The sequence below is a fragment of the Orbicella faveolata genome, unplaced genomic scaffold (assembly GCF_042242905.1).
Source record: "Orbicella faveolata isolate gen_17 unplaced genomic scaffold, um_ofav_v1 contig_36, whole genome shotgun sequence".
NCBI lineage: Eukaryota > Metazoa > Cnidaria > Anthozoa > Scleractinia > Merulinidae > Orbicella > Orbicella faveolata.
In genome coordinates, this window is record NW_028301565.1 from 12,419,223 (window position 1) to 12,445,675 (window position 26,453).

The window sequence follows — 26,453 nt, forward strand, 5'->3', positions numbered from 1 at the left end:
CATTAGCAGAAGCATAGTCATCTACAGAAGACATAAAGCCATAGTAAGCGTGGTGGAAAGATTCAGCACAACGTGAAGAATAGATTGAAAAGCGAAATAGGTAAAGGAAAGATGAAAAATGTGCAGAAACGACCAAAACAAGAGTTGAATGATGCTGCAGTAAAGTTGAGAAAATAATTAAAAGAAAAGGATTGAAAACAGCAGCCGCTCGGTGCGCGCTCGCACGAGATTCGGAAAGAGGTGCTGTTTTTAATTTTTTTTAAAATAGACAAATACCAGGTTGATTGCAGTTTATAGGTGAAATTTCTTACATCACATAATATCCGCTAAAAAAAGTTTTTCAAGTTTGGACGGGACGTCCAACTGCAAGCCCTCTCATACGCGGGCTAATACACAAAAACAACAACAATGTTCAACAACAACAACACCACCAATGAAGGCAACGAAAATAGTAAGTATGGATCCCTCAGAGTGAAAAGAGCGACTCTTTCTCGCAGTTATTATCGACTAATATCAAACAAATAGTAAACAATGACGATAACTTTCTGTCGTCTATTGAATTTATTGGACTGCAGTTCAACAACTTTTCTCGGATTTCACAAATAAATACGCCTATTTCTTCCACATTTTCCATCCCGGTCAGTTATAAGTTGATCCATAGACTACAAAATATTTTCAACTGTAGGGATAATATGATATAAAAAGACAATTTCGCTATTTCTTCTTCCACTTTTTCAATTTATAAATTAATCTACAAATAAAAGAAAGTAAGTTTGGACAACTTTAGCAAGATATATCAAGCCATTCTTGCCATGCACTATGGTTTACGACAGCCGTTTATCATTCAAACAGAATGTCATATTCAACTGTACAATTGAATCTGCAAGTGAATCCAATTCACTCCCAAGATCGGCCTTAAAATTCTCATAACTGCTATTAGGAATTCTTTTTTCAGGTTAAGAGAATTTAGGAACCTATCATTGTTTATTAAAACCGCTATTTGATTGACGATAAAACTTAGTGAATGCTTCTTATTCCGACGATTGTCATGGTGATTCGATCCTCCACACCAAGATCAGTGGCAACGTCATGGAATCTGAAGAAGAAATGAAATGAAGTCAGTATTATGAGTCAAGGAAGTATTTAGTAATGACTAAAACAAGGCTCGATAGAAGATCGCGATCTTTTTGACACTGTTATCTTAACTGAAAGGCAAATCAGTCCCTTCTTCTAGCCTACACGTCAGTAGCATTTCAGCCATATATAGACAGACAGACAGACAGACAGACAGACAGACAGACAGACAGACAAATAGACAGGTGGACAGAAAGACAGAAAGACAGGTAGGCAGGCAGGCAGGCAGGCAGGCAGGCAGGCAGGCAGACCAATTGAAAAACAGACTCTCTGCTCGTTGGGCCAGCCGGTTAAACAGTCAGCTAACCCACTAGCTGACATATTAACTTACTTATCAGCCGATGCTTTGAGTAGCTCATTGATGTGCGTCAACGTCTGACTTGGTGTCACTTCAAGTGCTTCCAATACGTTGCAGAAGTAATCTGGCAAAACAGTAACAACGTAACAATCTCATTAGATATCAGCATGATCTAAAATGCATCATTCGCTTTAAGCCATTTTCCTCTCCTCTTCAGCACGGATGTCGCAGAGCTCAAACCCCACGAAAGTAGGTAGCAACTATTTTCCCGATCTTTTAGAGCTGGATAGCAGACGTCACAGGTTACTTGCCCACAGGTTTCCTGCGCTTTTGGAACGGGATGGGAAAACTTCGGCCAATGGCTTTTTACTAATTTGCTATTATTTATCCACTCTTTTGAAGGTCGATTTTCAACTTCCTGCACCTCGCCGTGTGGCGAATAGCCGTGGAGTGAATTACTGGTAGTTTTCTCTAGATTTTTGAGCCGCCAGATATCAACTCACCTATATCAGCCAATAGCTGTTGAGTGGAGTAGGGAGTCAGCTCATGGATCCGTAGGATACTCTCTGTGTAAGCGTGCATGGTTCCACGGGCGATAGACCCAATCCAGTAAGTCCCAGGGTGGTGCTCATCTTCATCTGCAGACCCCAAAAACAAATAACTACTGCTATCAAAATACTTACTTACTTTGGCCCGTTACTCCTCCCGGAGCATAAGCCACCAACGATATTTCTCCATTCTACTCTGTCCTGTACTATCCAAGGTCATCAAAATACTTCTTTTTAATCCCCTCTATCTCTCACAGGCAAGTTGCGTTCATAGTCAAGAGTTCAAATGCCCACAAATCTTTCTAGTTACGAGGAAGCGATTATTTCAGCAATGTTATTTTCGGGTTCTTACACTCCAGTTTCTCATTAAAAAATGGCTTGTCCTGTTACGCGAATTAACGTTCAAGATAAGAAGATTTAAATAATGCTTCCTCTTTTCTATACAATTTTCAAACAGTTTACAGTGAACCTGTTAATTTTTTATCAACCCTAGATTATCCTTTTCAACAACAAATTTACCACGTCATTCACTGGGGGAAAATACAAGTTACTGGTAGTCAGTTTGTACAAAATTCCAAACTTTCTTACAGCCATACCTTGCAGATCCGGGAAGGGCAGGTTCCCTGCTTTCATGGCAGCCTCTAGTGCAGGATTCTCTTGCGTTATGAACGGCTCGAGTTGTTGAGGGAGAGTCAGAAGGTAATCACCAATCTAATGATAACAAAGAAATCGAGAGGATTGCTTTACCAAACTAATCATATTGTCAATTGCTGTAACAGTGGCAAGCGTAGGGGGCAGACTAGCGTAAGCTAGTTCACGATTAGTTTGGTTTCCATATGATAGCCATTGATACGTGAAGACTGCTCGGACTGTACGTTAAAAGCGTTTATTAAGACTATTATCAATCTCCATGCAGCAAACTTACCACCTTATGCAACTAGAGGCGCGATGAGACAAGATGATGCAGCAAAGACAAATAACATAGAAACCAGAATCACTGGAAAGCCGCCTATTCTAACGAGCGGTGTTACCTAATCAACCTTGTGTCCTCAGTCTAAATTATTTCACGGATTTCTCTTATTTCTTGGCTTTAAGCTACAAAGAGATGTTGCATCCAAACTCGCACGTGTACACTGTTATTGGCTTTACACCTTACCCACATAAGAACACCGCTACACCATGAATCATAGCCAATGATCTAATGTGGAGCACGGATATAGACATACTCACGTGGGTAATGTAGCCTAAAGGAGACAAACTGAAGGTGGGCAGTTCATCACTTAATGCCGCTCCTGACTCAGGTGACTTAGCAGACCAAACCTGGAAAACATACCACAGACTTTTAAAACTAAGAAGGACAAAGAGATCTTAAAACGTTCTTAACTGGCAAACAAGTACAGTTGAGCGCTATAAACAAGTGAACATGTACCCTAAAATCAAAACCATCATAATAAATCATCATCATCATCATAATAATAATAAGAATAATATTAATAGTAATAGTAATAGTAATAACAATAATAATAATAACTGCTTATTCACAATTTCAACGAAAAAGTTAAAAAGAGATAAAAGAGGTTATCCCTTTCTAGTTTATCTCCTTTTAATAATATTAAGAACATAATTAATATATTAATATAATTGACTACGACTTAATTAAAAAGAATTAACTAAGAACATAAATGATAAATTAAAAACATCACATAATATTTCTCTCGCTTACCAAGCAACAGAGAAGTGATAAAACGTCAAAAAAATTAAAACGCTTTAAATGCAACGAAATTGGAAAAAAACTGCTGCTAACAAAATACTGAGCATAAAAAAAACCCAGTGACACTTTAACCAGATATTACCTGCAGTTTAGGAGTCTGAGCTAGCTGTTGCCTTATTTGGATGAACACAATGTCAAAAGCAAAAGTGTGTACTCGCTCGTTAAGGGCCTGAAGCTGCTCAGAAACACTGGAGAGGACTACAGCAGATTCACCAGCTAAACAACAATACACAATGGTAAGTATAACCAAAAAAACGAATAAGTGACAACTAGAATATTCCTTGGTATACCACAAAAAAAAGTTGAAAAACTAGTATAAATATTTTCACCAAGAATGCAAAAGTATTCATGTGACACATTGATGGGAATATAATACAATAATAACGCTTAATGAATATCATAGTGATGGCGCAATCCGAAGAAGGAGTATGGAGCACAATATACAACACAGGAACAAAGAGCATAATACATAACACAAAAGCAGGAAGCAATGTATAACAATACTAACAGAGAATAATATAAAACACAGGGGCAGGGAGCAGAATATATAACACAGGACCAGGAAGCGATATATGTAAGATTACACAGGAGCAGGGAGCAGAGTATATAACACAGAAACAAGGAGAAGAATATATAAAACAGGAGCAGGAAGCAGAATGAATAACACAGGAGCAGGGAGCAGAATATATAACACAGGAGCAGGAATCAGAATATATAACACAGAAGCAGGGAGCAGAATATATAACACAGGAGCAAGAAGCAGAATATAAAACACAGGAGCAGGAAGGAGAATACATAACACAGGAGCAGGGAGCAGAATATAAAACGCAGTAGCAGGAAGGAGAATACATAACACAGGAGCAGGGAGCAGAATATAAAACACAGTAGCAGGAAGGAGAATACATAACACAAGAGCAGGGAGCAGAATATATAACACAGGAGTAGGGAGCAGAATATAAAACACAGTAGCAGGAAGGAGAATATGTAACACAGGGGTAGGGAACAAAATATATAACACAGGAGTAGGGAGCAGAATATAAAACACAGGAGCAGGAAGGAGAATATGTAACACAGGAGCAGGGAACAAAATATATGACACAGGAGTAGGGAGCAGAATATATAACACAGGAGTAGGGAGCAGAATATATATCACAGGAGTAGGAAGGAGAATATGTAACACAGGGGTAGGGAACAAAATATATGACACAGGAGTAGGGAGCAGAATATAAAACACAGGAGTAGGGAGCAGAATATATATCACAGGAGTAGGAAGGAGAATATGTAACACAGGGGTAGGGAACAAAATATATGACACAGGAGTAGGGAGCAGAATATAAAACACAGGGGTAGGGAGCAGAATATATATCACAGGAGTAGGAAGGAGAATATGTAACACAGGGGTAGGGAACAAAATATATGACACAGGAGTAGGGAGCAGAATATGAAACACAGGAGTAGGGAGCAGAATATATATCACAGGAGTAGGAAGGAGAATATGTAATACAGGGGTAGGGAACAAAATATATGACACAGGAGTAGGGAGCAGAATATAAAACACAGGAGTAGGGAGCAGAATATAAAACACAGGAGTAGGGAGCAGAATATATATCACAGGAGCAGGAAGGAGAATATGTAACACAGGAGTAGGGAACAAAATATATAACACAGGAGTAGGGAGCAGAATATATATCACAGGAGTAGGAAGGAGAATATGTAATACAGGGGTAGGGTACAAAATATATGACACAGGAGTAGGGAGCAGAATATAAAACACAGGAGTAGGGAGCAGAATATAAAACACAGGAGTAGGGAGCAGAATATATATCACAGGAGCAGGAAGGAGAATATGTAACACAGGAGTAGGGAACAAAATATATGACACAGGAGTAGGGAGCAGAATATACAACACAGGAGTAGGGAGCAGAATATATATCTCACAGGAGTAGGAAGGAGAATATGTAACACAGGGGTAGGGAACAAAATATATAACACAGGAGTAGGGAGCAGAATATAAAACACAGGAGTAGGGAGCAGAATGTATAACACAGGAGTAGGTAGGGGAATGTAAAACACAGATGCAGGAAGGAGAATATATGACAAAGGAGTAGGGAGCAGAATGTATAACACAGGAGAAGGAAGAAATGTATCAAACAGGAGCAGGGAGCAGAAGGTATAACACAGGAGAAGGAAGAAATATATCAAACAGGAGCAGGGAGCAGAATGTATAACACAGGAGTAGGGAGGGGAATGTAAAACATAGGAGCAGGAAGGAAAATATATGACACAGGAGTAGAAAGCAGAATGTATAACACAGGAGAAAAAAGAAATCTATCAAACAGGAGCAGGGAGCAGAATGTATAACACAGGAGTAGACAGCAGAATGTAAAACACAGGAGCAGGAAGGAAAATATATAACACAGGAGTAGAAAGCAGAATGTATAACACAGGAGAAGGAAGAAATATATCAAACAAGAGCAGGGAGCAGAATGTATAACCCAGGAGCAGGGAGAAGAATGTATAACAAAGGAGCAGGAAGAAGAATAAATAACACAGGAGTAGGGGGATAATTTATAACACAAAATTTATAACACAATAGCAGGGAAAAGAAAATATTAAAAAGGAATGGGAGCAGAATATATAACATAGGAGCAGGGAATAGAATATAAAACACAGGACCAAGGAGCACAACACAGGAGCAGGGAACAGAATATACATCACAGGAGAAGGGAGCAGAATATATAACACAGCAGCAGGGAACAGAAAATATTACAAGGAGAGGGAGCAGAATATATAACACAGGAGCAGGGAGCTCAATACACAAGACAGGAGCAGGGAACAGAATATATAAGGCAGGAGCAGGGAGCAGAATATATAAGACAGGAGCAGGGTGCAGGATATGCAACACAGGACCAGGAAGCAGAATATATAACACAGGAGCAGGGAACAGAATACATAACACAGGAGCAAAGAGCAGAATATATAACACAGGAACAGGGAGCAGAATATATAACACAGGAACAGGGAACAGAATATATAGCACAGGAGTAGGGAACAGAATATATAACACGGGAGCAGGAAGCAGACAATATAACACAGGGGCTGGGAATAGAAAATATAACACAGGAGCAGGGAACAGAATATATAACATAGGAGTAGGGAGCAGAATATATCACACAGAAGCGTGAAGCAGAATATATAACACAGGAGCAGGGAACAGAATAAATAACACAGGAGCAGAGAGCAGAATATATATCACAGGTCTGGAGTAGGGAGCAGAATATATAACACAGGAGCAGGGAACAGAATATATATCACAGGAGTGGGGAGCAGAATGTTCACCACAGGAGCAGGGAGCTGTATATTTAACACAGGAGCAAGGAGCAGAAGATATAACACAGGAGTAGGGAGCGGAATATATAACACAGGAGTAGGGAGCAGAATATACAACATAGGAGTATGGAGCAGAATATGTAACACATGGGCAGGAAGGAGAATATGTAACACAGGAGCAGAGAACAGAATAAATAATACAGGAGCAGGGAGCAGAATATATATCAGAGGAGTAGGGATCAGAATATATAATAGAGCAGTATGGAGTAGAATATGGAGCACATGGGCAGGGAGGAGAATATACAACACAGGAGCAGGGATTATATAACACAGGAGTATGGAGCAGGATATACAAGAATATCATAATATAGTCAATATACTCTGGTATGCAGCCTTTTTAGTATTAGGGCATGACTAGCCTAAGGGCTTCCATGTTACCCTTATGATAATTGCAGTCACAGAGTGGTTTGCTAGTCTAAGAATTCCTTATGGTTTTAGTTTAGAATCAGGGGTTAGTTAGTAGCTGGAGTGATGGCATTCCACTCTAGGTTGTGTGGTATTACAGTTGTTAGTAATGATTTCTGGATCAAGACATCATGAAACCCTGGTCAGGGTTTTTTCTAGACAGGACATTGTAATTTACATTCACACAATCTTGAAGATAATTTAACTGTAAGTAAGCCTAACACAAAGCTGGGTGTGACCTGGAATGGACTTTTATTTCATCCAGGACTGGAATATATGTTGCATTACCTTTGAAGAACACTTACATGTATTTAGCTTTAACAAAATAAAAATAATAAGATGCAGAACAACTAATCAGCTGGTTTATCAAACCACAGGATGACTACCAGTAGGATTTGGATTGGGACATAATTATACCTGTACTAGAATCTAAATGTTGTTTTAACTACAGAAGAACTGTAGTGCAAATTACCTGTTTGAAGCTTCTGGACTAATTCATTCAATGCACTAAACTCAGCAGGTCTTTCTTTCTGCAGATAATTGTACCAATGAAATGGTCTCAAGGGAGTAGAAGTCTTTTCTTTGATCGCATCAGTATCAGGGCTGTCAGTGTCCTCTGTACAACTTAGAATTGCAGCAAGTAATCTTTTATCCAGGTTTTCCATCTTTATCAGTAAATCACCTGCCCAAAAAAATTGGAAGAACATTTTAATGCTGAGCAATCTGTGAGATGAAAACACCTTCAGTTTGAATACTTTCAATTACACGAACATTTAGCTCAAAATAAAAGACAGTGACATTAGGGGGATCCGATATTACAAGTGTGAACTTGTACTACCTAGCTCCATTTGGAGGCAGATCAAAATAAAGAAAAAAACTGAAGGGTCACTACATGCACTGTAAGTAGGCAATGGACTTAAATGGATTACAGTTCTTCTTAAAGGGAATTATCTAGACTACCCATGCAGAGGTTTCTGTTTATGATAAATAACATGTTTGCTTAATTATTTTAATTTAAAACAGCTCTGTTCAAAATATTATTCAGACACCAAGCAAGAACAAAATAAATATGAACATAACAATTCAATTTCCTAATTTTTTCAGGTATTTCTTCCATCTGTGCTTTACATTGGCATTCTCTATCAACCACATAGGGACACAACCTAGTACAATTAAAAGCAGAAACAAGTGGCTTACCACAAATTTGAATTAGATGGAATGCGTTCTGAAACATCGTCCAGTCTTCCCTGAATTCTTCACTTGGTTGGATGTCTACTTTAACATCCAAATCAAGGGAACATTCTTTTCTTAAACTTGAAATGCACTCATCCATACGTCCTGCATATGCACCAAAGAACTCCTGCATGTAGACAAGAGTGACTTCAACCACAACTTTTGTCAATATGTCATACAGTGTATACAGAATACTACACTTCACAGTCTTTGGGTCAATTTTTCCTTAGCTACAATGAGACTTCATGTAAGTTTGCTACTGTCAATATTATACTACAGTAGGTTGCCAGAGAAGCTGGAGGGGTTCTCACCTCCAAGACATGACAGAGACCATGTACAGCATAACCATCAGTGAGCTCCACACAATAATCAACTGCCTAAAGAAAAGAAAATAAATACCTAATACTTATAAAAGTTCTGCAACTAAATTACATACAGAAATACATGTGCAGTGTGTAACATCCTGATCCAAGGCATATGCTAAAAGCAAATGTTTGTGAGCAACAAAGTAGAACATCATTGGATCCCCAGGACAAACTCAATTTTGGCAGTATAGAACCAAACTATAAGGAAGCATTCAAAAATTACTGTTATTACACATACTTTGGAAATTTGATAGCTATATATTTAAGAAGTAGGACTGATTTACAGATTACCGCTGATGAGCACCTGACTTACCTGTTCAGCAAGGTGAAATATTTTCTCTACAGATTCAGCCATGAAGCCGGCAGTCTCCATGAAGCCATCTGTGTGCTGTGTGTTGCAAAGAAACACAAAAAACATAAGACAAGCCATATGGTTAAAAGCAAGTACCAAGTAAATTAATTTTTCTATTTTAGTAATGTGAGGAGTGCTTGTACAATCTCCACATGCCAGCCAAAGGCTTGTGTTAAAAGTGCTTGACAATAATAACATAAATTATGCTAAAAAAATCTGATCCCGAATAAAAAATCCTTGGCACCAAAGCACAATCCAAGTGTCCTTAATAACAAGGACTGACACAGAGGCATATAAACAATACAGTCAATTACATTTATAAAGTGCATTGGATTTGCATTTTTTAACAATTGAAATTATTGAATTATTGAGATGGCAGAAATGAAAAATGAAAATGAAAATGAAAATGGTCGCAAAAGAAGTTTACCAGCCGTGTTGCTTGTAACTGCTCCACGAGGTATGTCTGTTGTAGTGTGGGGTAATCCAACAAGTATGGAATGTAAGGTGAGTAGACTGCATCAACCAGCGTATTCACAGCATGCACACTACATTTGTCTGGTGTCACAGGAAAATAAAGATATAATCAATTTTCTGTTTTCACGGAAAACTCTAGATGGGAGTTCTACTGCAGGTGATAAAGAACAGAACAGAAAAACAATGTTTTGTACTGTACCTTGTTGCTGCAAGACTGCTTTTTCCAAACCATGAGCAAAGCGTAAAGTTACCTGACAAGGAAATAGAAGTTTAATATGATAAGTTTATGACTGGTTTTACTAGATAAATGACAAGATCTTTGGCTACAACACAGCCAACAACACACTACACATCATGAGAAATTAAAACATTATTTTCTTCACAAATTGTGTACATGTAGGCAGCTATTGTGGAAAATGTCAACCTTCCTGTAATAATTTACTTGCCTACATGTTACAAGATCTCTAATGAGGAACTGTGTAGCAAGACAGACAGTAGGAATTTAAATGTCCCTTGAGATTAAGGATCGCACATTACGATGGTTTGGTCATGTACTGAGGATGCTCATAAAGAGATAACCAAAGTTGCCTTGGGGTGGACCCCAACTGGGAGAAGAAAGAGAGTCAGGCCAAAAACCACCTGGCAGAAGATGGTGTTGAAGGAGCTGGAATAGATGGGACAGCACAGGCTAAGGCATGGCACAGGGTTCAGTGGCAGGGTATGATTGCAGCCTTATGTCCCAGCTGCGACTAAGAGGTTAAGTAGGAAAATGTGATGATGAAGCACTCTCACCTGTCTCAGCGCAATCAGTTTTCCTATGATATTGGACTCATTCTTTATAAACTCTGTGATACATGATGACAGAGATGGGTCTAAGTGAGCAAGTGTTTGGCTAATGAGTGTGCACAGCACAGTTCCAGGCTCATTAAAGACTTGCCCACACCATGTCACCTGTAAAAAATGTATACTTAGAGATTACTAGAAATAGCTCAACCAGTGATTCGCATTTTGTTGTTTGTCTATCACTAGTTTGGTGTACAAATATTTGTAGCATGTTCTCACTATTGACTAATGATGTATAAACAAATATTATGATCAGCTTGCCTTATGGTGGAGATTTTATAGGAGCTACATCTCAACATGTAAATTACAGTTGGATTTCAGTATGATTTTCTACGGATAACAACTAGTTTTTCAGATGGAAGATTTTAATGGTAGGTGGTTAATGACATGCTACTGTTCTGTTATTCCTGGTTTACACAGTAAGTATAGGTTCATTAAACTTGATTTGGCCACAGTAGGAAAATTTTGCTTTCATTTTAGTCACATACTTGGTAGCATAGTTGATTACATCAATGTCAACCCAAGTGTGCACTTGGTGTGTGTTACACCATGTAAATATGTCACACCTTCGCACAAGCACCTATTGCACAGCATGCACAAACATGTAATTAGCATAGAGCACAACCACCACACTTTTGTATAAATTAGGCGGTTATCTGAATTAAAAACGTTCAGTTTTCCATATCCTAAACCAAATAAATAACATGTGTAAACCATGCCATATTCACGCAAACTACTGTATGATCCACAGTCCAAAATCATTTAAGTCTGACTTGTTCTTGGATTTTTAAACAACTATTCAGTAGAACAAGATTCATTGATAGTCTTGTTCACAGTGTACCTCTGTGTGCCAGGTGGAAAGGATAACATCATAGAATGTTGATAGCCACTCCAGCATTGATTTATTTGGATCCTCAACACGAACTTCATTCCAAGTCTTTTGGAGTTTCGTCTGTCGATTTAGAGTTTGCAGATAAATTATCAACCTATAGCACTGCTTGGAAGTACTGTTTTTCTTTGCTTTTGTTTACATTACACACTGCAATAAACAATTTATTGTAATAAACATGACTGGGCAACTTAGAAAATGTTTATAAATGAAACTGCAACATAATACTATATGTTTGTCATGATTTTAATTATTAGAAACTGATAATTCAATGTTGAGTTACCACTATAGCTAACCTTGTGGCATCTGATGTAATAATTCTGAAGCTGATCCAGCCTTTCAATGTTTGAAAATATTTTAACATATTCTTTGGTGTCATCTGCAACAAAGTAATAAAGGAACTTGGAGCATGCATTAATATCATGGCACATGTAAAATCACAAGCAAATTATATGATTTATTAATTTTGATCCATATGAAGAAAAGCTTTCAAAACTACAGATACTTCAAACACACCAAGCTGCATTTCAGCCAAAGCAAGAAACTAACAAAACTCAATAATTAACATTTTTTCCTGAGAAGGATACAATGTACCCTGTGAGCCCTTAGAAAAAACCTACATCATACAATACAATACATATGATGCTTTTTAAAGACATTATCTTTACCAAGAGAATGATTATTAAAAGCAGACACGATCTTAGGACTTAGAAGTGCCTCCAGCCGGTTCTTCAGTCCTTCAAGGAGTCGACGCCTCTGAGCATAATCAGGGACATCTTGTAAGACAGTCTATTAATAAAAAGAGATAAGTAAACTACTTGGACATTTATTGCATGACTGTGATGTCTAACAGTCAAACTTGTACTATAAACTTGCACTTAATAGTGTAGAAATATTCCAGTATAGAGATTCCAGGGCTTGACACTAACGGTAGCCAACTAGCCACAGACTAGTAGAAATTTAGTTTTGGCTAGTAGGTTTTCGATTTCCACTAGCCACTTTGGCTAGTCGACAAAATGAAATTGGCTGAACTAGTTTCTGTCTCCTTTAAGGACGACAAACACAAAATTTATACTTTTCTCGGAAACAAGGTCAGAATTTCATTGTGGGATAACATTTCATTTAGCATAGTTCAATACATGGGTGATTTGTGGTTGTATGCATACTTACAAACTTGACACTACAGAAATAATAAGATGAGAAAGATTTATTTCCTTCAACATTTAAACCAGCCATTGTTTGCAGTTGAATTTTCCAACGACAGTTTACAGTATTGTTCAGATAGTTGTTTTGCTTTTGAAACATTTCTATGGCGCCTGTCTGTGAAGAAGTCTCAACAGTTTTTACAGTGATGTCTTGGGGGTCTCGATATTTTTCCAAGAAAGTCTCAGAGAAAAACAGAGTCCTGAAAGTCTTTTCAGCAACTGGAACTTTTTTGAAACTAATTTAAGTAGAGTATAATTATTACCAACATTATGTATTAAACAGAATCGCTTGCATTGTGCTTTCAAGTCTTATAGCAATTCTGTTTTTATTGGACCTACCTGAAATTTTTGCGACACATTAATTTTGCGAATTTCACAATTTAAAAAAAATCCCAAAATTAAAGTGACATGAATAAGTAAGTGTCAGGAACATAACACATTATGTTACTGTTGACATACAGTACCACCATTGCGTTTTTGTTACTTTTGACGATAATTTGTACCTTTGATAAAGTCAGTTTACTAAATTCAAAGACATGTTTAAGTAACATTGCCAAGGAAATAAATTTGGTGTTACTCAAAAACGTGAGGTTAAAGTGATTCAAAATACAAAATTCTAGCAAAATTGCTGCATTTAAGTGTCACAAAATATGTGCACCCCTAAATTGCAAAATAAACGTGTTGCAAAAATTTCATGTAATAAGGTAGCCAACCTCAACGCTTGCCTAGTACAAAAAAGGTTTTGGCTAGTAACATCTAAAATATCACTAGCCACTAGGCTAGTAAGTTGAAAAGTTAGTGTCAAGCCCAGGATTTAAACCATTAGAAGGAAAAAACTACATGTAACCAAAGGTAAATCATACCACAAGGAATATATAATTACATGTATGTACTTACCAAACTCTTGTGCATTCCTTCAAGCTTTGCTGCTATCTAAAATTGGAAGGCAAAGATCAATTACTTAGGATTATCATTTTAACTAGTTTTAAAACAAAGAAAGGTTTCCTAAACAAAGTACAGAAATGCCCAAAATTTGTACAAGGAGCAGTACAACATGTACAACATTTTTTATACTCACAGCCTTAACATCCCCTGATTCAAAAACTTTATCCACATCAGATGACAGCACTGTCCAGTTATCTGCTTCCTAAAAGTAAAATTGCATCAAGAACTGAACAAAAAGTTCCCTTTACCCTTTAATTCCTAAACGTGGTCTCATTCTAGTATCAGTAATACTTCAAAAGGTGGGTAAACAGGTGATAAAAAATAACAAAGTCAAGGTAGTTAACTGGGAGAGAGTTAAAGTTTGCTACATGCATCTCGAACTTGATGACTTTAAGCTCCCCACTATCTCAAAACCTATAGAAATGCAAATCATTTTCCATTGGTTAAATTATGAGCTTTTGAGAATCATCTTCCTTTAGAGGCAACATATGTGGTGTCTTGCAACAGGGTTTTTTATCAAAGGGGGCTGTTATTGTAACCCAGTGACAGCTGACCTGACAAGCGTGTAGGGAACACCCCCTTATACTGTAGCTCCAGCACAACAGCATGGCTGTTACCATCTTGTAGACCTGTACAGATGGTAACAGTCACCATCCATCATGTTACCATCTGTACAGCTGTACCATTTTGCCCAGTTAACAAGTCTGGAACCATTGACTATTCGACTTGTACAGTGTAACAAGGACAGAAGGTCACTGAACAACACCAGTCCCAGCTTTTGAGAAGTGAGAAGTAAGCCTTAGGACACTTTAATGTTAACATTTTACAGTATTCAGATCAGTATATTAACAGTTTACAGTAGGATATACACTATACCTTCAAAGCCCTTGATGCATCCTGCATTCTTGTTTTCACTGTGTCAATCTCCATCAACATCTTCATTGACTGGGCTGTGTTTTCTTCAACCTTAAAAGTAATAGTCAATTAATTATTTAAAACTACAGCATGTTGAAGCTACAATACAAAGTGTTACGGTGTTTATGTACATGTACATATGTATATATAAATGACTGGAATAGTCTGAATAAGTGTTCCTCCACTAAAACGTCACCCCCTGACCTATGTTTGCAGAATTATAATTTCAAAATGACACTCTCATGGGTTGAAGACCTGTTAATTCACATAAGTTGGATTTCACTGTGTGCAGTACTTATCAAACATGATTTACTTACTATATTATAGCACATTTAAATTATTGTATTTTTAATTTCAAGAGCCTCGATATTACCACTCGGATGTCCTCCTTCACAAGATTCATTTGTTCTTTCAGCAGCGATGCATCATGGCGTATGTTCTCTATCTCTCTCAGAACTCTGATGGGTGAACAAAAGTGATCTAAGATTGTAATTTATAATGTCAAGCAATTTTCAATGACCTACAGTAATCATGACTAACTAAAGGCTCAATCTGTTCTAAAAAAAACTGAAAATTAAATAACATTTGATAGAGTACATGTATATTTATCAATAAAGTGAATAAAGAACTTCATCTCTCGGGGAAAGATTATTAATTTTTTTTTTCATTCTTTGATTCTCATAATAATTCCAACAGTTCTCTTATACTATTGTGCCAATAGTACTGTACCTTGGAATGTTGTTCACTGATTGATTGCTGGTTTCCTCCAAGGCATTGTTAACTTCCTAAAAATAAAGTACCACATTTTATGTTGAAATACCAGGAAAGAAAGTTATCACACAAAAAACAGAATTGTGCAACATTGCTATAATTTATAACTGTAAATAATATAAATCAGGAATGCCAATTTGTGAATATTAACATGAAAATAAAAATATTTCCATGCTAGTCCATTACAGGGTCACCCCAATATTAGTACTGTATTTGATATGCTGTTACTTATACCTCTACTTTATAAACCTGAGTAAACACAGGCACTGAGAGAGTCAACTGTCCTGCCCATAACTCAATGTCCCTGACCTATAAACCTGAGTGAACACAGGCACCGAGAGAGTCAACTGTCCTACCCATAACTCAATGTCCCTGACCTATAAACCTGAGTAAACACAGGCACCGAGAGAGTCAACTGTCCCGCCCATAACTCCATGTCCCTAACCTATAAACCTGAGTGAACACAGGCACCGAGAGAGTCAACTGTCCTGCCCATAACTCAATGTCCCTGACCTATAAACCTGAGAGAACACAGGCACCGAGAGAAACAACTGTCCTGCCCATAACTCAATGTCCCTGACCCATAAACCTGAGTGAACACAGGCACTGAGAGAGTCAACTGTCCTGCCCATAACTCAATGTCCCTGACCTATAAACCTGAGTCAACACAGGCACCGAGAGAGTCAACTGTCCTGCCCATAACTCAATGTCCCTGACCTATAAACCTGAGTGAACACAGGCACCGAGAGAGTCAACTGTCCTGCCCATAACTCAATGTCCCTGACCTATAAACCTGAGTGAACACAGGCACCGAGAGAGTCAACTGTCCTGCCCATAACTCAATGTCCCTGACCTATAAACCTGAGAGAACACAGGCACCGAGAGAAACAACTGTCCTGCCCATAACTCAATGTCCCTGACCCATAAACCTGAGTGAACACAGGCACCGAGAGAGTCAACTGTCCTGCCCATAACTCAATGTCCCTGACCTATAAACCTGAGTCAACACAGGCACCAAGAGAGTCAACTGTCCTGCCCATAACTCAATGTCCCTGACCTATAAACCTGAGTGAACACAGGCACCGAGAGAGTCAACTGTCCTGCCCATAACTCAATGTCCCTGACCTATAAACCTGATTGAACACAGGCACCAAGAGAGTCAACTGTCCTACCTATAACTCAATGTCCCTGAACTATAAACCTGAGTGAACACAGGCACCGAGAGAGTCAACTGTCCTGCCCATAACTCAATGTCCCTGACCTAGGCACCAACCTGGACAACTTAATCTGGAATTCCACACTCTAACCTAACATTACATGAGCGCCACTGTATAGCATGGCTTCCTAAATAGTCAGTCTTGGGACTTGGTAACTCTTGGATAATGAACACAATAGCCCCCATTTGACTTTAAAAATATGTTCAGATATTTGTCCTTGGACATTATCTGTCTCTACAAAGTTCATGTTTTTTCTCAAGCTCTGCTCTCAGGAAACTGTTTGCTTCTTAAATCAGATAATGTCTGCAGACAAATATATCCGAGCATATTTTCATGCCAAATGGAGGCTGTTGTTTATGCATTATCAAGGCCACTGCAGGTAAAGAGAATGTACTACATGTACAGTACAGTGTATCTGTTTGTGAGTTTACGTTGGCCTTTTTTACAAACCTGGATAAATAACTGTAATTTCATGACCAAGTTTGACGCATGTGCCTGAAAGAAAAATAGCTAAACTAATTCAAACGTTTCATTAGGAACTACTTCTAATCAACCACTTTCAAAGACAACACTTCATGCAATCTTTCTCGACAACAGCAATCTTCCTCAGAACTGAAACTACCTGATTTTGTCATTTGATCATTTTTGCAGATCATGGTGAGAATCATGTAGGTGAAAATGCTTCAAACTTACTATCAAGAACCTTCATGCAGGTCTTAACAACGTTTTCTTTAACAATTAAAAACTATTAAAACACTGTCACGAAAGCCAGGTTAGGTCCCCTTCAACAATTCCTCTTCATGAATAGTAATGTTTTGAGAAGCCCTTTTCCTCTTCCCAAGATGATAAATCATTTACCATAATGCACTTAATCAACGACGAGTAAGTATCCAGAGTAAGTCATACAGTGTATATTTCCGTCGTTTCATATATATATAAGAACTAACATATTTCATTTTATAGTCTATAATCAAACTAAGGTACTTACTACATTGCCACCTCAAAAATAAACGTTAGATTTTCCATGCGTAGTAACAGATTACATGAAATGACATTTCAAAAAGATACTCGATCAGCACATCTCCAATATATGCGCTTACAAACAGCTGAACATCATGCAGTAATCTATGGATCATGCATAAACAACAGTAAGCTTACACGTCGCAAACCATAAAACTTACGTCAATAGGCGTTCGATCATCGCGGATTCTGAGCGCCGAATTCACCCACTCTTTAACATCAAAGTTCTCATCAGAGAACTTGGAAAAGTCCATTTCGTTCGGACAAAACAAAGCAAAATATAAAAGAAAACAATAGTGCCAACTCACAACACATTTGCCGCCATTTTGAAATACAGGTACGTACGTGGTATAACGATCATATAGTGGTCATCCGGTGGTCGGTTTGCGATATTTGATACCACGCGATGCTTACACCACATGGTTACCCGGCTCAGAGAGTTACCGCTGTTCCTTGAGTGCTGCCCAGTCTTGCCCAGTCTCCAACCGTTTCAAAATGGCGGCTGAACTGCGTGCATTCCATATGTAGGTTCACTTTAGCTGAAAAAAAGATGTCTGTGGACGCAAGATTACCAAAGAAAAGGAAAAGGATATCAGCTTTAGCTGGGTTTGAGCCAAGGCATATTGTCTCCCCTGGAGATGTCATAACAGAAGACACTGGATACATGAGGTAATCAAAGACATCAAACTGCTGCTGTGAATAGTCCGTGTGCGATTGACAATTTTTGAATTGAAGATAGAGCTTATCGTTACTTCAAGACTAAGTTAGTTTGTATAAATTCCGAGATGGCATCTGCAGTATCCACATAATATCAGTTTCTAATTTTCAAAATTTGGGAAAACTGGATAAATTATAAGCTTATATCAAATAGCTTCAATAGGAACATTTCCCAAAACTGTAGATATACTTTAACTAGCTTGCTCTTTTGAATTTCAGAAGGGCTATTGTAGAATGAAGTGTAGGCGTTATAAAGGACAGTGAAACCTCTATTAAGCAGACCCCAAATTAAGCAGACACCCTCTATTAAACAGACACTTACCCTGGTCCCGAAATTAACATGTTATATTTCTCATTATAACGAACCCCTCTTCAGCGGACACCTCTAGTAAGCAGACACGGACACTAAAATAAATTGTATTTGGCTAATTTCTATTATTAAAAACCTCTACTAAGCAGACACCAGACTGAATTGACAATGTGGCATTGGATTATGTCTTTGAAAATAGTCGATTAAATGTACCTGTGTTATCGTTGCTGTACGGAAAGGGCATTATTACAAACAAATTAAAGTTGCTAATGAAATCTGATGAAACTGAATTCTGGATAGCTTCCTTAGAAACCTGGAACTTTATTACAGTACAGAGGAACCATTGAATGTTAATTGTTCACAAACATTGTGCAATTGTGATAAACCTTTATTAAGCAGACACCCTCTATTAAGTGGACACTTGGGAAGGTCCCGAGGGTGTCTGCTCAATAGAGGTTTCACTGTAGTACAGATTTCAAGCTGAGGTGGGATATTTTTCCTCTTTAGGGGCCATGGTACTTATGTCGATGGTGACAAACTGATAGCTTCAGTTGCTGGGGTAGTTGAGAGAGTGAACAAATTGATCTGTGTACGACCATTTAAAACAAGGTATACCATCACTTATAATAAAGGATTTGCCACCTTGGTTTGCACCTTTGGCCCCCCATAAACTTTCTCTTCAGTGCTAATACTCCTTGAAAAACACACACTGTACCCCTGTTAACAATACTACATGTATCAGCCTGTGAGGCACTCAGGTGCAGAAGATCAAAGAAGGGAACTGAACAAGTGTAAAGGGAGAAGAGAGGGAACAGTGCATATACCAATGCATTAATCAGTGTGTTCTTGAAGAGCACGCCATTGACCAACTGTTGCAAAAGGCCTATTACTGTTATAATAAATAATTTTGGTTTGGTTATTGCAGTAGAGTTGATGTTTTACATTACAGGTACAATGGAGAAGTGGGGGACGTTGTTGTTGGTAGAATTACAGAGGTGAGCAGAAATCTACAGTATAAAAGATTGGCCAACTACTGCATAGAATAGCAAATGATGGTCACAATGCAACAATTGGCATTGATTGTAATCATTGTATCTTCAAGGAGCTATGCCATCATGGATTGTTTAATTGCAAGTTTTTGGTTCAAAATCAGTGTCAGTTTTCTTCAATAGCCCTTTTCACAGGTAACATTATTCATTTGCATTACAATGTAATCCAACATGGATATGAGGCAATTTTGGGCAGAAACTACAAAATTGCCCAGAAGTGCCTCACATACTTGTTGGCTTATTCTGTAAATGTAAATGAGAAAGGATGACTGTAAGAAGGCAATTACAACCTTCTTTGTTGTTTTTTGGTCTGTTAAACATTTTATTTTTACCAAAGGTGCAGTAATGGAGTTTTATACAGAGGTGATACATGTTACTGATTTTTTTGAAGGTTGGACAGAAGAGATGGAAAGTGGAAACCTTTTCAAGGCTGGACTCTGTTTTGCTTCTTTCCTCAGTAAATTTGCCTGGTGGTGAACTGGTAAAAAACACATTCCCTAATTCCTGTTTATGCTGTTAATTATTTCCTCATAAGTTTCCACCACTACAGTGAAACATAGGTACACCATAGATGTATACTACTAATAATAAAGAACCCATTTATAATGAGTTTCCATCATAGAGGACAATAATCTTCAGCTTGGGCCCAGCTTAGTTTGACTGTTTGTTTTCCAACAGAGGAGACGATCTGCTGAGGATGAATTGATGATGCGTCATTTCCTTGCAGAGGGTGACCTGATTAGTGTATCCTTTTGAAATCTACTTTTCTCTGAGTCTTAAATTTACAATCAGCTTCATTAGCATTCTCCTTGACTACAGTCCAGGCAGAAGTGCAGTCAGTCTATAGTGATGGCTCACTTTCATTACACACTCGTAGTCTCAAATATGGAAAGGTTGGTATGGACAGACACATTTTCGAAAAAATATGCCACAGACGTAATAGTGAAAAAGAGCATAATAATAATCTTCACTCCTTTAGATGCCAAGTGGCCAGCCTCCAACAAATTTTGACTTACATCTCGTTCCACTTCTCAATTAAATAGTTAGTTTCAAATGATTATTTTTAACATTTCACTTCTGTACACAATCTACCATCAATAGCTTCAGACGTTTCATTTTTCTTGCTCACTCTCCTCTCTTTCCCGTAACGTTCAATGATTTAGTAGATGATTGTGCCTTCCACTTCACAGACAGTAGCACCTCTGTTGTCACCATTTATTTTGATATCATACTGGTGTTGCAAACTCATAATTTATGGTATTCTAGGGTCTAAACGTTACCTCCGAGCAAGCTTCGCAGCTTGGAAAAGACTGACATGAACTGATGCCCTGTGCTCCACTTGGCGTCTAAAGGACTGATGATGATGACGATGATGATGATGACGATGATGATGATGATGTTACTGTGCATTTTGTTGCAGCTCAAAGAGGGCAGTCTTGTTCAAGTGCCACCTTCTTTAGTAAAACGCTGTAAGACTCATTTTCTCAACCTTCCTTGTGGGGCCACTGTTATCCTGGGTAACAATGGCTATGTTTGGATTAGTCCTTTGGACAATGAAGATGCTACACTCGCAGACGGCCAGACTGAAAGGCTAGCAAATGATGATACAGCAACTAAAGAGGTTATTACAGATAATGAGCAGGATTTAGAATTATAAGCAGAATATAGTGTTAATTTTCACTGGCTCTTTTCATATCTCAGTTCAGGGAAGAGTTGAACAATTTTACTATATTTCTCAATGTCTATGCATGCTGTAATTGATCAATTTAGCTGGTCGTATTCTACTGTACGGCCCGCTATTTTATAGTTGTTTTTGTTGCCAAAGTGGTCCATGATTAATCGCCAAGTGTTCTTAACTTTTATAACTGTAAAACTTCCTTTTATTTTAAATCGTGTATTGAAACGTGCTAACGACTTAACAACGATTTCAAATTGACTTGTTTTGCTTTCGGTGTGCGTCAAAAATTTGAAGCCGTTCCGCCTGAATAGTAATCGTTCCCAAACCTGTCAGACACACAGAGGAGGCATAATATATATATCTTGACTTACTAACCTAGATTCAGGTTCGAAATGTTATACGTTCTGACAAGTTTAGTGCACATTTCTAAAGGCAATGACAAATTTTCGTGTAATCTAAATAACCTGGAAGTGTTCGATTGGAAAATTATCTCAAAATGTTCGATCCCAGTACAACAAGACTGCACCAAAACATTAAACAAGGTTTACATTTAAAGTCAGCTTATGTTTTTTGGTTTTTTTGTTTTTTTTACTGACTTCACTGTTGTTGTAGTAAGATCACAAGTGGAAGCCTCAGGCCACACTACGCCGGAGGAATTTGTAAACGCTGGCTCTATTTCTACGAGTTGGCCCTTCGTGCACACTAATCCGTCACGAAAGCGCAGCTTTTCGAAAACGCTCTTCATACCGGAGAAATTTGAAAACACTGGCTTTGCGTTTTAATGTGGACGGAAAAAATTCTGAGAACGGAGCTTTTAGAAGACTACCTACCCGAGTTTTCCTCAAACACAAATCCTCAATGACCGGTGAGTTTTGTGTTTTCAAATTCCCCCGGCGTAGCGTGGACGGAAAGCATTTGATACGTTTTCAGAGTGAAACCTCCTTTTTCAGTTTTCACCGGCGTAGTGTGGACGGAGCCTCACGCTTAATGTTTCCGCCACTGATTTTATTTTATGTTTTAAAGTTTACTTGGTGTAATCCAGCATCATGAATTATTATCATTACCGACAGAATAAAGACGTGTAAATGGATCTTAGTAGTAATTTAATGTAACCTGCGTTATACGTTGAACGTTCCAGATTCAAGACTCAGATCGTGAGATAATAGCCCGACTTCGTAACTGTGTGGTAACACTTACAGATCATGGCGTGATGTTATTCAACACTTCATTGCAATATGCTTATGACGCCTCTTTGAAGCACTCGGTAAGCAACCTCGTCAGGTTTGGTTTATGCATCTTTGACTAAACCTTACCCTAACTGACAGATGGAGATAAACAAGGAAAATCCCTGAAGGCAGTGGAGGCCGATTTCATTGGAGCACATCCTTTACCCTGTGTATACGAAGTCTAATATCTTTGTTTGTTTGTGTTTTCAGGTAAAAGAATTGCTGAAACCTGAAATCCAAGAAGAAATTGCTGACACTGTTCGTCAACGCCTAATACAAGAACTGTAAATCATTATCTTTATTCTAAGTTTAAATATAAACCACAGTACACAGTATAGAGTCCTAAAGTGATGACGTCACAAAAATAAAATTTTTGAAATTATGGGATATGATGTCATATTCTTATAGAGGATCCTAAAAGATCCCTCATCCCAAAAATTAGCTCTGAATTGCAATTTCCGATAGAGATATAAGGGATCAAAGTTTGATAGCATCCCATACAAAACCCTTCAAAATTTGTTTCAGTTCCTTCAGTTTAGAACTGACTCAAAATTAGAGAGATTTATATGGGGCTGTACCAAATTTTCATCCTTTATATTTCGGCTGGGAATTAAAATTAAGAGGTAATTTTTGGCAAGGACCCTTTTTTAAGGACGCTCTATTCGAAAATGGCGCCAAATTCCATAATTTCTCAAATTTATTTTTAGTGACGTCACACTTTAGGACTCTATAGATTAAAGAGGAGACTTGCTGTTAATTATGATAAAAAGGTAAAAGGTTTAAAGCTGTGTTTTCAATTTTCTCCGGGGTAGTGTGGACGGGCCTTGGGGGCATTTACCGTGTCCAAATTCGCAACTAGCCAATCAGGAACCGCGTCTACTGCCCTGATATCCTGCGTTATCAAGTCACTGGCCTGATATAGGTACGATATCATGTTCCCTTGGCCGAATTTGGGTACGGTAAATCAAGTCAAGTCAAGTCATCTTTATTTGTGAGACTCCCAAAACGGCTGGAGATCGATCCTAGAGTTTGGGATGCCTGTGATTGTGTCACCCGGCGGCAGGCTTCCCGCCCGTTTTTCCCGCCAAAACACACCAAGTAATCACTTCACTCACAAAACAGCTTCGCGAGTGGCGGCTTGTTCTAGTTTTACTACATGCTGCGTGTTTCGCTTTGAAACAGTTTTTCAATTTACGAAATGAAAGTTGAATACTGACAGGCGTAGCTTTAAGAAGAATGACGCATCTGGCGCATGCTTTCAGTTAATATTCAGGTGAGCATAGAAACGTGGTTAAATGTTGAGTAAGTTTTATAATGAATTTGGAACAGGGAATTAAGTCATAAGAAAGTCAAAGAAAGGTTTAGGTTAATCAAAGAGAAAAATACGAACGTCGAAAGAGACATACACTATTGTGTTGTAATATTTAACTTCTTCGTAAGCTTTATATCGCGAATCAAGGATAAACGATTATATTTTGAAAGGGGGAGTTAAGCAATTTCTAGAGCAAGAAAACCAAGAAACGGTGAAGGTAGAAGCAAGTTTAAGCCAAGAATAGGGAAAAGTAACTTAAAATTTAACACCGGGCAAATAGGAAATCTTCAGCCATAATGCCGATACTTTTTTCCTTTTACGCGCGATAGAAAGTTATAGAAATACCGAAAATAGAGAAAAGAAGGACAAAAAAAGATCAGAAACTAATCAAGACAACCAAAAAATAAGTAATTCCTTGTTCGCTGGTCCAAAACTCCACCCGGAGAGAGGTTATTCGGTCCCGAGGGAGGGCTACTCTTCAAAGTTCTATACGGGGAGGTTCCGCCCCGAGGTCGAACCTCTTACACTTTTTTATCCCATTATTGACAGAAAAGGTACTCCCTTTCGTATGCCTTTAATTGAAAAAAGGTAGCCCTTTCACATACTTTCAAAACTGGTCTGTATTATGAATAAATCGTCAAAAAACGAAGTCTTGTCATTTTTATGTAGTGCCTAATAAATAAAATGATACAGCATAAGGTGAGTCTGTTCGAAATATTTAGTTAAAGGCCCTTTAAAATAACTAAATGACAGATTTCCTTACCATTTCAAATAGCTCACCTTGTGAAATCCCTACCCTTTTATACATCTGAAGCCTGAAAAAGGTACCCCTTTCGAATTCGGGCGGAGCTGGCCTCTCCGTATAGGCTATTATTGCATAAGCAAGCTTAAATTACGGGTTGTAGTGATTATGCCAAGGTATTTAGGTTGGTCGATTATCTGTTAACTTCCCATTCCAACTGGTTTTCGGGCGCATATATCGTTTTACTTCTCTAGGCTAAAAATGGAACTTTTATTTGAAATAACTTCAAATTTAAACTTTTGGTTAAATTGTTGATCAAGGAAAGTATTAATCGCACTGAAGCGTTCGAGAGTACGTCACACAACGGTGACGTAGATGCTGCGCAAGGTTTACTGAAGTCACGAAAAGGATGGCTAATATTTGTCAACAATGTGTTTCTGGTGTGGATATAAAGTCCGGAGAAAATATCTTTGTGAAAGTTTACTGTCAGAATCATTATTTTCAGTTCAAGAAGCCTTGGTTATTGCTTATTCCTCCTTAAAATAGTAAGTATTTTTTACGGTAAGAGCAATTTCCATATTACGCAAGGTAGCCCATATCAATCATCATTCACTGGGTAATTTACCGGTGTGATCTTCGGTCGCCTATCCAGAGATCCGAACAGCATGAGAGATCGTCTAAACTGAAGCACATTGTTATTTTTACCCATAATGCAGTTCGGCGCTTGGCCAACCGTTGTAGCTCATAGAGCACTTTGATTGTAAACCGTTGAGTTTGACTTTCAACAACCTTGAACTACTCGTCGGCATGCTTTATTTCATGAAACTGTGACATATAAACGAAAGCCGGATCAACGGTTAAGAATACTGTGTTTAGGAATCAAGGCAATAGACTGCATGTACTATTGACAGTGGCTGTGGATAAGGTTTCGTAATCTTAGCGCCTACTGGACAATAATGCTTGAATATGAAAGTGAAGAATGATCATCGCAGTAAATTTTCCAATTTAAGCAATTAGAAAGAAGAAGCCTGAAAAAAAATCAGGGCTTCAACGGGATTCGAACCCGTAACCGCGATACCGGTGCGATGCTCTACCAACTGAGCTATGAAGCCACACGTTGGGAGCGAGGTCAATTAATTGAATTCATATCTTCATATGAACTCAATTAACTTGATAATAACTTGATATGAACTCAATTAATCGACCTCGCTCCCAATTTGTGGCTTCATAGCTCAGTTGGTAGAGCATCGCACCGGTATCGCGGAGGTCACGGGTTCGAATCCCGTTGAAGCCCTGATTTTTTTTCAGGCTTCTTCTTTCCAATTGCTTAAATTGAAAAATTTACTGCGATGATCATTCTTCACTTTCATCTGCAACCGCAGTTCAAATATGAATTATTTCATATATACTTCAAATCAATGCTTGAATATATCATGAAAAAAGCAATTCTTCACTTTCATCTACAACCGCAGTTGTTGTATTTTCATAATGGGTTGACTAGCACGTATGGTTCGTCAGTTCCCTTCTAGTCTTCCTCACTGCCTCGTTATGTACTAAGATTTTTTTTTATTAATGTGGTTATTACAATTATTATTATTAATATTATTATTTTATTGTAACATCGTTTATGATTTTTTTTCTCTG

General features: G+C 38.0%; 2 protein-coding genes across 2 annotated transcripts; one reads left to right on the plus strand and one right to left on the minus strand.

The window, feature by feature from the left end:
* Window positions 1-542: 542 nt before the first annotated feature.
* On the minus strand, window positions 543-18,130 carry LOC110064108 (conserved oligomeric Golgi complex subunit 7-like). The gene is made up of 23 exons (XM_020771110.2): window positions 17,937-18,130; window positions 17,206-17,250; window positions 15,497-15,552; window positions 15,141-15,225; window positions 14,729-14,818; window positions 13,986-14,054; window positions 13,805-13,840; window positions 12,371-12,491; window positions 11,999-12,081; window positions 11,655-11,765; window positions 10,763-10,921; window positions 10,170-10,221; window positions 9,924-10,051; window positions 9,458-9,532; window positions 9,091-9,156; window positions 8,744-8,906; window positions 8,019-8,228; window positions 3,834-3,967; window positions 3,211-3,300; window positions 2,577-2,691; window positions 1,936-2,070; window positions 1,466-1,556; window positions 543-1,096 (listed from the first exon to the last, which is right to left on the minus strand). The coding sequence occupies exons 1-23, from the start codon at window positions 18,027-18,029 to the stop codon at window positions 1,018-1,020; spliced, it is 2,286 nt and encodes a 761-aa protein (XP_020626769.1). The 5' UTR covers window positions 18,030-18,130; the 3' UTR covers window positions 543-1,017.
* Window positions 18,131-18,217: 87 nt separating this feature from the next.
* On the plus strand, window positions 18,218-25,276 carry LOC110064109 (exosome complex component RRP4-like). The gene is made up of 9 exons (XM_020771111.2): window positions 18,218-18,444; window positions 19,310-19,411; window positions 19,752-19,797; window positions 20,243-20,332; window positions 20,530-20,595; window positions 20,676-20,744; window positions 21,272-21,472; window positions 22,668-22,793; window positions 22,966-25,276. The coding sequence occupies exons 1-9, from the start codon at window positions 18,326-18,328 to the stop codon at window positions 23,041-23,043; spliced, it is 897 nt and encodes a 298-aa protein (XP_020626770.1). The 5' UTR covers window positions 18,218-18,325; the 3' UTR covers window positions 23,044-25,276.
* The last annotated feature ends 1,177 nt before the right edge of the window (window positions 25,277-26,453 follow it).

Bases quoted from the DNA above. Each gene is read 5' to 3' on its own strand.
- LOC110064108 (XM_020771110.2), bottom strand. From the start codon at position 18,029: ATGGACTTTTCCAAGTTCTCTGATGAGAACTTTGATGTTAAAGAGTGG. The intron at 14,819-15,140 runs GTAATATCGAGG...ATTACTTTTAAG, and splicing joins TGAAGGAGGACATCCGAGTG to GTTGAAGAAAACACAGCCCA. The intron at 3,301-3,833 runs GTAATATCTGGT...TATGTTTTCCAG, and splicing joins CTCAGACTCCTAAACTGCAG to GTTTGGTCTGCTAAGTCACC.
- LOC110064109 (XM_020771111.2), top strand. From the start codon at position 18,326: ATGTCTGTGGACGCAAGATTACCAAAGAAAAGGAAAAGGATATCAGCT. The intron at 20,745-21,271 runs GTTGGTATGGAC...ATTTTGTTGCAG, and splicing joins GTAGTCTCAAATATGGAAAG to CTCAAAGAGGGCAGTCTTGT. The intron at 22,794-22,965 runs GTAAGCAACCTC...TTGTGTTTTCAG, and splicing joins ACGCCTCTTTGAAGCACTCG to GTAAAAGAATTGCTGAAACC.